Raw genomic sequence first — 13,171 nt, 5'->3', positions numbered from 1 at the left:
ACACCAGCAAAACCAGCCCCACTAACCATTAAACATCCATCTTATAAACAGTCTGTACCAATACTGGGAGAGTTGATCCACAGATCAGTCAAGAAGCAGTGCGACAGACTAAGACATTCAACACTGCACAAAATCCAAGACCACCATCACCATCTGAGTACACTGTCTGACTGGCAGGAGGCAGTCTCACAAATATCCCCGTCTGACCCATGAGCCCAGCACATCAGTGCCATCTTCAGGTAAAAGTGGGTGAAATGGATTTTGATTCATGGGGTACTGACTCCAGTACGGGGTTGGAAGAGAACAGTGACCATAGCATAGTAGAATTTAGGATTAAGTTTAAGCGTGAGGGAGTGAATCTGTGGAATTCTTTAATTCTGAGGACTGTAGATGTTGGGTTGTTAAGTATATTCAAGGCTGAGGCAGAGATTTTTGATCAGTCAGGGAATCAAGGATTTTGGGGAAGGCGGCAGGAAAGTGGAGTTGAGGATTATCAGATGAGCCATTATCTCTCTCAATCTGTTTCACCATTCAACAGGCTGAACGGCCTTTTTCCTGCTCTTACATCTTATGATCAGAACTAGCTATACCCTCAGCCAAGCTGTTCTTGTAGAGCTACAAAACCAGTTGCTATCTAGCAGGTATTCAAACTATTCACATTCAGTTTGCCAACAAAAAAAGAAAAAATCCAATCCAATTAATCGCCACAATATCATAAGTAAAATGATGAAAAGGGTGGTCAATAGTGCTATCAAGCAGCACTTGCAAAGGAATGACCTACTCACTGCTTCCAGTTTTGACTCCAACAGGGTCACTAGACTGCTAACATCATTAATGTCGTGGTCCAAACATGGACAAATGCACTGAAATCCAGGAGGGAGGTGAGAGTGATTGCCTTTAACATAAAGGCAACATTGGCAGTATCCTTAGCAAAACAAGAAATCAGTTGAAATCAAGGAAACATCCTCCAGTACTTGGAGTCATATCGAGCAGAAAGAGGTTGGCTGTGGTTGTCAGAGGATAATCATCTCAGTCCCAGGATATTTCTTCAGGGTCATGTCCCAGGCCCAACCATCATCTGCTTCAACAATGACTTTCCCTCCATCAGGTCAGGAGTGGGGATGGTCATTGATGATTAGACAACATTTAGCAACATTTGCCACTTGTCAGAAGATGAAGCAGTCCAAGTTCATATGTAGCAAGATCTGAACATCCAATGTGGGCTGATAGGTAGCAAATCACAATCACACGAACTAAGTGCCAGCCAAAGGCAATCCCCAAAAAGAGGGACTCTAACCATCGCACTGGTTCTTAAGTTTTTTATTTAAACAAGCATCGTCATTGTTTTAAAGCAGGAGACAACTTACACACAGTGTGGTCCCCAAAGTGAAGCGGAAAAGTGAAAATTACCAGTTCATCATCCTCTGTGATGTTGGTTTAAGGTTATGCATTGGACAGAATATCAGGAATAACTTCCCTACTGTTTCTTAAAATACTGCCACAGACTTTTTCCACTCTCATCTCTCTCCACAGTTGCTGCCAGACCTGAGTTTCTCCAGCACTTTGTTTGTGCCCCTTTTCTCCTAATTGTTCCTCACTGTCCGAATAAGAACTGGGTAATTGTGTTAATCTTATTCATTTCCATGATCCATCCATAAATTTCCTCTTGCATGTCCTTCCCACAAAGGGGCCTGTGGTACAATCTCACTAGAGTATCAGAACATCAGGTATCAATAGCTGGATCACTAAGTCAGGATGGAATTCCTGTTCTCCAACTATGGAACATCAAAAGTAGAATGAAACTTTATAATATGAAATGCAGTATTCAATCAAATTCCCATAATTTTTTGGTAAGGTAGCCCATATTTCCTCCAGTACTACTCAAGTCAAAGCCTAAATAAGATGTTGAATTGCACGCAGAATACTGGAAAAATATATTCCAGAAGAAATAGGCCGCATAGTTGTAGCACAGAAAGAAATTGTTCTATGATACAATATATACAAATTCAGATGAAGGGCAGCATACATTATGCTCACTGCAAAAATGGCCTCTTGTGCCCTCTACTGTAAAATGCAGCAGGTTGCAATCAAATAAATGTTGTCAGATACTCAGCAAGGCACATAAACTATAAATACAAGACCATGTAAAGTTCACCTTAAAGGCAACTATAAAGAAATCGCTGGCCAGTGTGCATTGGTTTTGGGTGGGTTTTGGTTTTGTTTTAAACTCATTATTTCTACCAAAAACTGGTTTCAACACCCGGCTCTCATGATAATTGCACAGAACTGACTGACCCAATAGGAAGCTCACTCACTTATAGCATATAACTTCTGGTGCACTAGGTGGAGGACTCTCTAAAGTCAGAATGCATCACATGAAATAAGGTTGTAGTCATTCAGAGCATTTCTTCAATTCATTCCTAGGATGTGGACATCACTTACTGGACCAAGATTCATTGAACATCCCTAATTTCCTTTGAGAAAGTGATGGTGAACTGCCTTCTTGAACTACTACTATTAATATGGTATGAGAGAGGGATTTTCATAATTTTGACTCTGTGACAGTGAATGAACGACAATGTAATTTCAAGTAGGGATGGTGTACAGCTTGAAGGAATATTGCAGGTCGTGGTGTTCCCATGTGTCTGTTGCCCATGTCCTTCGAGACAGTATGGGTATGGATGGTATTTTTGAAAGAGTATGGGTAAGTTGCTGAATTGTATCGTGTAGATGTAACTTTCCAATTGGCTGAAAGAAGAATGTTGCATCTATGAGTAACAAACTGCAGTAATGAACACCATTATTCAGGTATTTTAAAAGAATGAAACTTTTGCATTTATAATAATGTTTCATGACCTCAGATAAACCCAAAAGACTTTGTATTCTATGAAGTGTAGTCATCTTTTTAAAGCACGAGACAAGTTACATACAGCAATGCGAAAATGGCCAGATCATCTGCTTCAGTAATATTGGTTGAAGAAGGAATATTGGCTGGGATAGCAGGGGTTAACTCCCCTACTGTTCCTTGAAATAGTGCCATAGGGTCTTTCACATCCATCATAGACTAATTTATCATCTGAAAGACAGCACCTCCAAATTAGCACTCCTTCAGTAATTGTATTATACAGGCACAGAGAATGGGAACAGAAGTAGTCATTCAGCCTTCGACCCTGCCATGCAATTCATTATGATCATGCTTGCTCATCCAACTGAATGGTCTGTTAGCACTTTTACCCCATATCCTTTCATCCCTTTAGCCAAGGGCTATATTCAACTTCTTCAATGTTGTAGCCTTGACTGCTTTCATTGAACTCCACAAGCCATCCGTGGCTGTAAACAGTTAGGGCAATTTAAAATACATTACATTTTCCCTTTCTTTAAAAACGTTCACAAGCATCCACCACCTAGAAGGACAGGAACAGCAATGCCATGCAAATAACATTATGTCCAAACACCCTTTTTAGACTTGGATGAATAATGGTCGTTCCTTACATGATACGGACAACAGCCTAGAATTCCTTCCAAATGCCAGTGTGGGAATATCAGCAGAACTACAGTAGGGCATTGAGAAAGATTCACGTCCACTTTCTCAAGGCAACTAAGTTGGGTATTAGAAGTAGTCTTTGCTTATGACATCCACATCCCAAGATCAAGAAAAGCGCAAAACTTTCTTCCCATGTAAATCCGTCAAAAAGTGCCACAACAAACAAACACCAACCTCTGCCGAGGCACAGTGAACAGGGCTCGGACCAACTTCCTTCGATTGGCTTTCGTATTCATGTTCATGCAGAAATCCATTGCAGCCTGAGTAAAAAGAAATAAAAAGATTTGATGATTCACAAGTTCTTTTACATTCAGCAATCATTAAAAAATTATTGCAATTCATTCATCTGCTAGGTCCATTGTTACTGAGATGATTTAATTCCACTAAAACAGAATATGGATAATTTATATGAGTCCTCATCATTCAGGGAGGGGATAAATTTCAGTCCTGGGGCATTGCACAGCTTGGTTCAGAGAGCGCATGAGGCAGGGACTATAGGATCTTTGAAGAGAAAATTTAATTGACAATTGATAAACAAGATTGTAGCAGGATAGAGGTTAATTTTGGATTCTTGGACTGCAAAGAAGAACCTACATATTCCACATGGTTAACAGCAAATAAGTGAAGTCTTGCGCACAAAGAAATGGAAGCTGCACAAATTCTGCAGAAGCTTTGAAGTGAAATGAGACTCTGAAAGTACCTTGTCTATAAGGTCCCGGTTGACACAGTTAGGCAGCTGCTGTAGGAAAGCATCCACGATTAGTTTCAGATGAGAACCAGTGCTGGCTTCTTCTTCATCTTGCTCTGCAATATAATTACCAAATATCAGCGAGGAAAAAGGTACTGTCTTACATAGAAATTGGATCAGTGAAAGGAGGAGTTAAGTAATTTTATTGAGTCTATATCTAAACTTTGCTACATTTCAGTGAGGACGCAAGGCGATACTTTGCATTAATAAAAAACAAATCAGAGCACAAGTAGGCATTCTGGCTTCTCAAGCCTGCCCTGCCATTCAATGAGATCATGTCTCAATTTGCCCCAGGTCTCAACTCCTCTTTCATGCCAGCTCTTCCTCGCCTATAGCTCACCAGTATTTTACAAAATCTAACTCTTTTCTGATTACTTTCAGTGATACAGCCTCCAGAGCTCTGGGAGGTAGGGAATTCCAGCCATTTGTGACCCTCAGAACGAATTTCTTTGCATCTCCATTTTAAAATCAGTGTCCCCTTATTATGTGACTATGTCCACTAGTTCAAACATCTTTACATCCCCTGTCAAGTCCCCTCAAAATCTTGTTTTATAGAACAGTACAGGACAGGAACAAGCCCTTCCAACCACTGTCTATGCTGACAGTGATGTCATTCTAAACTAATCCCATCTACCTGCACATGAAACAGACCCCTCTATTCTCTGCCTGTTTATGTATCTGCCCACATGTGCCTTAAATGTTGTGAGCAACCGTGATCTACCACTTCTCCTGGCAGTGTCTTCCAGGCACCTACCACCCTCTGTGTAAAAGCCTTTCCTCGCATATCTCAATAAAATAGTTTCAATAAGATCACCCTTCTTTCTTCTAAACTCTACTGAATAAAGACCTAATCTGTAGTTGCTAAATTGACCCTTTTATATCCCAGGAATCAGTGCAGTGAAAAAACTTTCACTATGTTTCTCTCTCCAATGATTCCATCAGGCCTGCTGAGTTTCTCCAGCATTCTTTGTGCTTGTTAGTGAATTTCTTGAATGGCCTCCAAAGTCAACGTATCTTTTTTTAAATACAGGAGCCAAAACTGCACACAGTACTCTAGGCTCTTCAAGTGCAGATACAACTATGTGAAAAACTGCCCAGGTTGTGGCATCTACACAAAAAGCAGAACAAATCCAACCTAGCCAATTACTGCCACATCAGTCTACTCTCAATTATTAGTAAAGTGTCACCAACAGTGCAACAGGCAGCACCTACTCAGTGATGCCCAGTTTGGGTTCCACCAGGTCTATTCAACTCCTGACCTCATTACAGCCTTGGTTCAAAGATGGTAAAAAAAAGAGCTGAACTCTAGAGATGAGGTGAGAATGACTGCCCTTGACATCAAGGCCACAGTCAACCAAATGTGCCATCAAGGCATCACAGTAAAACTGACATCAGTGGGTATTGGGGGGCAAACTCTCCACTGGTTGGAGTCATACCTAGCACATTGTAAGATGGTTGTCATTGTTGGAGGTCAGTCATCTCAGCATCAGGATATCTCTGCAGAAGTTTCTCAGGGTAGTATTGTCGGCCTAACCATCTTCACTTGCTTCAAAAATAACCCTCCCTCCATCTTAATGGCAGAATTGGGAATGTTCGCTAATAACTGCACAATGTTTTGCACCATTCATTACTCCTGAGATAGTGAAGCAGTTCATGTTCAGATGCAGCAAGGTCTGGAGAATACAGAGGCTTGGGCTGACAAGTGCCAAGTAACATTCGCACCACACAAATGCCAGACTGTGTCCATCTCCATGAAGAGATAAATTGAACTACTGCCTCTTGACATTCAATGGTGCTTCCATCACTCAATCCCCAATTATCAACATCCTTAGGGTCCTCAAACAGACTCGCTACCACAGCCACATCTCCTTCCTCAGCACCTGTCTACTATCACCCTCACCTTAACCTCCTTCCACCTATCGTATTCCCAACGCCCCTCCCCCAAGTCCCTCCTCCCTACCTTTTATCTTAGCCTGCTTGGCACACCCTCCTCATTCCTGAAGAAGGGCTTATGCCCGAAACGTCGATTCTCCTGTTCCTTTGGTGCTGCCTGACCTGCTGCGCTTTTCCAGCAATATATTTTTAAGCTCTGATCTCCAGCATCTGCAGTCCTCACTTTATCCTTAGGGTTACCATTGACTAGAAACTCATTGATCCTTGCCACACTCCACTAGTTTAGTCTTTCCAACATGAAAAAGACCCATTAATTCTGACTACATTTGGTGTGGTAACCAATCTCAATCCATGCTAATACATTACCCCAACACCATGAGCTCCTATCTTATGCAATAACCTTCTATGTGACATTTTATCAGTTATTGCACAAGATAGAAACTCAGTCTTGGGACAATGTATTATATAATGTTATTTTATTCAAAGCTATAAATATCTCTTCTATCACCATTACTGGTGCAAGAGAACAAACCTCTTCAGTTCTCCACAATAACACCTCTTAGCCACCCAAAAGATCCATGACGACAAGTCAGATTGTAACTCCATGTCAGTTATCCTGAGACTTACAACTCGGTGTTTAATATCCCATCAGGCCCACAGTAATTCCCCACAATAAGATTAAGGTTACTTAGTCCAAAACATTGTACCCACTTACACCAGTGAATAAAAGTCATTCTTGACAGATTTACCGGATTTGGAGGTGAATCATTGGGTAGTAGGACATAGCTTAATGTTCAAAACTAACTGGAAGCTCCAATCTTGGCTAAATGACTTAAGAAAACTCAGAGCAGATGTGTCTTTATGGCTGACAAGTAACGCACTATTAACAATGCAAATTAGACTGACAAAACTCTGGAGCTTAGCATTAGCTGAAGCGAGGGGGCAAAAGTTTGCTGTTCAATGAAATGGAGTAATTAAAGCAGAGTACATGAAAAATATAAAATGAGAGATTAAACCTGTCAGCCCATAAATAAGTTTAGTAAGGACTAGCTGCATACATTTCCTGCATCCTACAGTCAAGAACAAGACTCAAAAATACCAAGCCACGGTCAGTCGGACTAACATTGTGAAAACTCTGACAACACTATTCTGTAACCAGAAAACTATTCTTTTCACCAGCTCAGTATCTTGCCCTGGGGAATATCCATCTCCATGGCTAACCGTGCCAGCAAGACTTTGGGCAATCATCTTCACCATTAGACTTCATCCAACTAGGCCCAAATTACCCACTCAGACACTGACTTTCACCATTACCAAAGAGCAAGTGGAAGGAACCCCAGCTCATAGCAGCAGTTCAACAGCACCAGGTGTAATTCATAAGCCTGATAGGATAGTCAATCATTAACAGTACCCTGACCTGGATTTAAATTTGTAGAGCTCATCACAAAGGAAGTGACTTGAATTCAATCCAGGTGCACCATTCCAGAGTTACTTTAACCCCCCAAAAAATCAAATTTTGGCCATCCTGTCCCACAAAAACAGCCAATAGACGAATTTCAAGCTCAAGCTCTCAGCAGGTTGTCAGAACAACATGAGAAGACTGTTGTGGAATAACAGTATCCACTAGCAAGTGAGCAAATATGTTGTGTTTATTCTCTTGAATACAACACAGATATATTGAAAGAAACCCAACAAACAGGAGTTGTGCCAGGTGGTGCAGTTGGGTTCCAAGAGCAGCTTACTGGCTTTTTCCCAACACAATCACAATACAGCAAACTTTCCAAACCAGCATTTCCATAAAAGGTAGCCCCAGGTAAAGTCACTTTGATTTTCATGACATTCTTAACAAGGCAAGGGCTCATGGTATTGGAGTAGTATGATAGAGGATTGGCTAACTATTGGAAGTTAGAATTAGGATAAGGAGAAAGTTTTCAGGATGGTGAGAACCTGTAATGAGTGCCACAGGGATCAATAATGGAGCCACAATTATTTACCAATATAATAATAGTTTGGATGACAAAAGTGAATGTATTATCAGCAAGTACATGGATGTCACAAATGTAGATGGTAAAGCAAGTGGTGAGGGTGACATAGAAAATCTACGAAGGAATAAAAACAGGTTAAGTGAGTGGGCAAAAACTTGACAGATGGAACATAATGTGGGGAAAATATAAGGTTATGCACATTGACAGAAAGAGTAGAGGAGCTGAACATCTTTTAAATGGAAGGAGACTGCAGAAAGCTAAAGCACAGAGGGATATGGGACCGTGGTGCACGAATCACAAAAAGCTAGCATGCAAGATCAGTGGGTGATAGGGAAAACAAATTTGATGCTGGCCTTTATTTCAAAGGAAATGGCAACAGTGGCTTAGTGGTTAGCACTGCTGCCTCACAGCACCAGGGTCCCAGGTTCGATTCCCTCCTTGGGTGAGTGTGTGTGTGGAGTTTGCACATTCTCCCCGTGTCTGCGTGGGTTTCCTCCGGGTGCTCCGGTTTCCTCCCACAGTCACAAAGATGTGCAGGTCAGGTGAATTGGCCATGCTAAATTGCCCATAGTCAGAGGAAAATAGGTCTGGGTGGGTTACTCTTCGGAGGGTCGGTGTGGACTTGTTGGGCCAAAGGGCCGGTTTCCACACTGTAGGGAATCTAATCTAATCTAAAGTAGGGGATGTGTTACAAAAACTAGACAAGGTATAAATGAGACCACATCGAGAATACTGTGAACAGTCTACCTCAGGAAAGGCAACTTGGCATTAGAGGCAGTCCGAAGGTTGATCTCAGGTATGGAGGGATTTCTCATGAGGAGATGCTGAGTAGGTTGGGTTGGTACTTGTTGAAGTTTGAAGAACGAGAGACCTTACTGAAAAAAGATTCTTAAGAAGCTTTACAGAGTGCACGCTGAGAGGCTGTCCCCCCATGTGGGAGATTCTACAATCAGAGGCATCAGATACTGATCAGAGTAAGGGGTCACCCAGTTATGATAGAAGTGAAGAGATATAAAATCTCAATCATCTCATGGAAACATACCATAACCAAAGTAAGTGGATTTTGATTTGATATTATGATGTCAAGTTGTTGAAAAGTTGTCAAATTTCACTAAATTTTGAGGTTAGCATTCCATTTTGATCTAGATAGCTACTGGGACAATGTGTCATTTTACACTTGACTACAAAAGCACTGCCAACCAGGGACATCATCTAGTTCATCCACTTTTGCACAGCCTATTATTACTAAATGCAGTTGCAGTAGTCTCAGTGAAGCCTCCTCGCTCCTGCTGCCAAATTAAAATTTGGCAATAGCAGGGAGCAAAAGTAAATTTAAACAAAAGTAGTTTTTGTTTTAGAAACCCCAGTCATTGTGTCCTCCAAAGTTTCCGGATGTTGCTTTTGTTTTAGTAATCCACATCCTCAGAATTCACAGCTACTGCCCAATGTTTTCTCCCTTAAAGCTGAAAAACATTCAACCTGACTGACATTTATATTTTACTTTGGGGGAAGTACAGTACAGGTTATTCAGCCCTCTGTTAGACCAGTTTCAGAACAGGAACATTAAAACTTCAGGGTGATTCTATTTGATAATTTATCAGTACATAAACAAGTAATGACTAGTAATCCTATGCTGTCAATACAGCCAACAACAGACTGTTGTTTTAAGTCCATTAGTATTTTCCAAATTCCTAAAAATAGAAAAGAAAATATAAAAATGCAACAGGCAGTCTAGTAAGTTGTAGAGGTTGGACGCAGCTCAACGACACAGTGAAAGTATCAAATTGGACAGTTTAGTTCCAGTAGTTAAAAATACAGTGTTACCATGCTCCTCTAGCAGTTTTTGACTGAGGTCTTCTGTTTCTTCTGTTCCTTCTTCATCTAATATTTCATCATTAATGTCCAGATTCTCTAGTTCTAGTTCCAATTCCTCTGTAGCAACCAACTCTTTGGATTCTTTCCCATCTTTGGACTCTCTTCCATCTTTGGAATCTGGTACAAACAGGTGAATTACAATAAATTAAGATCTGCAGTGTATTTTGCAAGCTTCTCATGTGACCCATGGCTGGACATTCAAAACTATCCACTTGTTTTTTTTTCCCTAAAACAATTACTCATTGTACAAAGTGGAGAAGAAACTCAAAACAGTGACAGTCCTATTTAGACATTCCTCCATATTGCTTCAAATTCTGGCTTTTGAGAAAATCTACTACATTTCCCATAGCAACACAGGGCTGGATTTTATGGCAGAAAATTGATTTGTTTTCAGTTTTTGACTTCTTGGAGCCAGAATAAAAAAAGCAGATCCAGACAGTGGCAAGCCTTGAAATTTGGAATGGTGACTGATTGATTTCCTGCTCATGGCATAAGACCTATGCTGCATGACATTTCAGCCTAGATTCCCAACTGCACACACATCAGTCTTCGCATATCTAATTAACCATCCGTGCTTTATTTGATGATCTAAGACAGCAAGGTAGGAACAAGCAGACCACACAGTTTCTATTTCACCTTTCGCAATCTGTCACAGACCAGAATATCATCATTTTCTCCTTCTTCCTGAAGGCAGTATATGTCAACTTGGGCACAGCTGCGAGCTATCCACAATCCTTTAAAACTTTATCTGTCCTTCACCTATTAACAAGTTATTCAACTGCAAGGTGTTACAGGTAAACGAAATCCAATAAATATGTTCAGATTAGCTGCATAAAACTGAAGGAGTACTGAATAGTGGTCAGATATAAGTAAACCTAATTTTTTTTGCCCAATCTTGGAACATGGGTGCCGTCTGCACTGTTCCTCATGACAGCAGCAAATTCAGAATTATCCAGAAATCAGAGTTTGTACTTTCTTATCTAGATAATTTAATCCCACTCATTCAATCTCCTGAGAGCTAGGTCTCTAACCTCAACAGAAAACATTTACATTGAGGCAACCTTTACTTACAAAAACAATCAATTCAACTGTACTCCACTATGAGAATGCCCTTAGGAGAATTAAACACTGAACTATAACATAAATTTCATTAACATAAATAACCTTAGCCCAAGTGGGGATAAAATATTATTAAAGTCAAAAATATGCCAGAATATTTGTGAACTTGAGAAATCTTCACTGTGTAATATGACTCTGCAATACCATTAATAGGGCAAAATTATTCTGTTAGGACAACACTGACATTGATTGTTGCTCTCAATTTTTCAGGAACCATTGCTCCAAATTACTGTCAGTAGAGATTACATCTAAATCACTTGAAGAAAAGAGCAAAAAAGACACTCTTTAAAGAGCATCAAAACAATTCTCTGTAGTTTAACAAAGTGTTAATACATTTGGAGGTACTATTGCAAAGTGCTGTTGCTGCTTCTAATGCTGAATTTCGGTCAGTGTCTGAAGGCACATTTCATTGCAGGAAGATTCTTTTTGCTCATCACACAGATTTTGGAAATAGATTAAAACCTCACTAGGTTTGAGAAGCAAATGGCAAACCTGCTGAGGGATATTCTGATAGAAGTAGAAATGTATTTGTTTACCTAAGTGTCACAATTAAAAGTGATGGACTGTGTCGGAACTCATCACTAGGATTTGTCATTTAAAGGTTACATTGATTCTTATAATGACTAACTCGGTATATTTGTTCAGCAGTACTTCAAGTGGACAAAGTAGCATCATGAAGTTAGGAATTTATCAAAATATCTAATCATCACGTGCTTTTTTTTTGTGGGATTTAAATGGCTTTGCCTGAATAAAAAAATGGGCAGTTCTGACACATGAAGAATTCTAACTATCTGCCCCCCAACATTGACAGGCCATCTGCTTATAAACACTTGTTCTTTTCTACCTAGATAATAGTTTATTGTTTGAAGAGCTACAGACAGTTATTAATGCTCAACTGAGTTTCAAACGCTAACTGATTTCAGCAAAATGTCTCATTCTTTGGAAAACAAGAGTGTTTCACCAGGCTAAATTACCCATAGTGTCCAGGGATGTGCAGGCTAGGTGGATTAGTCATGGGAAATGTAGGGTTGGAGGGATAGGGTAGGTGTAGGCCTGGGTGAGATGCACTTTGGAAGGTCGGTGTGGACTTGACAAGCTGAATAGCCTGCTTCCATACTGTTGGGATTCTATATTAAAACAACTGTTTCTTTGAGAAGGAGTCCAGTCATTTATTTTCACATGCCAGAAAATTATTTTTTCTGTCAATGAAATGAGACGTTTATTAGATGATAAGAAGACTCCCCCACCCTCATGGACTGTAGATAATTTTCAGGAAATCGTGTGTAGATTCAGTACACAAAGGAACCTCGATTATCCAAAGGACGCGGGCAGGGAGTATTTCAATCGGTTAATCGAATTCCGGATAACTGAGTGTTGGATAACATAGTTCAGTCAAGTATCAGGACCTTGCAATCTTGCTGAATAATCCAATGTTCAGATAATGGAATGCCAGATAATCAACGCTCCTCTGTACACAGGGCTTTGAGGTTTAGATGTGGCTTTTGCATTGCTCAGAGCTGGAATATGGTATTGAGAAACCAAGATAGGCATTCTTACTGAAAATGGGCTGCGAATTTACGTGTATTAGGTGTGAAACTTGCAAGAGGTCAAAATGTCCACAGGTTAGTTCTCTCATCTTCACACTCCCCATGCCTCCCCAGAAATATAAACTATGAGTGCATGAAATAAAGGAGTCCAGCTTGCAACATTTAGTTACAAAGGTTACTTCTGTTTGTATTATTTCAATATGTTTTCACCAGATATTTTAGATAATTTAAATCTCAATAATAAAATAAATGTCTTTTTTTTGCAATTAAGCAAAAAGATTTGTAACTTATAATTGGACCAGCAGATTGTCATCAAGACAGAGTGGAACACCATAATTTTCGTTACATACATGACGTTTTAACTTTTCAACTATGGCTCCAACAAGTCCATGCAAAGTAAAAGCCTCCTGTGGTTTTAGCTTATTTACATCCTACAGAGATCCATTACAATTGAGTAACA

General features: G+C 40.1%; 1 protein-coding gene across 5 annotated transcripts in view; it reads right to left on the bottom strand.

Annotated features, from left to right (window-relative positions):
- upf2 (UPF2 regulator of nonsense mediated mRNA decay) overlaps positions 1-13,171 on the bottom strand; it is a 102,364-nt gene that overhangs the window by 68,017 nt on the left and 21,176 nt on the right. For all 5 annotated transcript variants that reach the window (XM_087999347.1, XM_087999345.1, XM_087999346.1 and 2 more), the window contains 3 exons: positions 9,995-10,162; positions 4,245-4,348; positions 3,719-3,804 (listed from right to left, as the gene is read on the bottom strand). In XM_087999347.1, coding sequence (XP_087855473.1) covers positions 3,719-3,804; positions 4,245-4,348; positions 9,995-10,162 — 358 coding nt within the window. The remainder of the gene's footprint in view (positions 1-3,718; positions 3,805-4,244; positions 4,349-9,994; positions 10,163-13,171) is intronic.

This window comes from Chiloscyllium plagiosum, unplaced genomic scaffold (assembly GCF_037043375.1).
Source record: "Chiloscyllium plagiosum isolate Xiang-an unplaced genomic scaffold, Cpla_swu_hap1 HiC_scaffold_23, whole genome shotgun sequence".
In the NCBI taxonomy this organism is placed as follows: domain Eukaryota; kingdom Metazoa; phylum Chordata; class Chondrichthyes; order Orectolobiformes; family Hemiscylliidae; genus Chiloscyllium; species Chiloscyllium plagiosum.
This window is presented reverse-complemented; position numbering and strand designations above follow the sequence as displayed.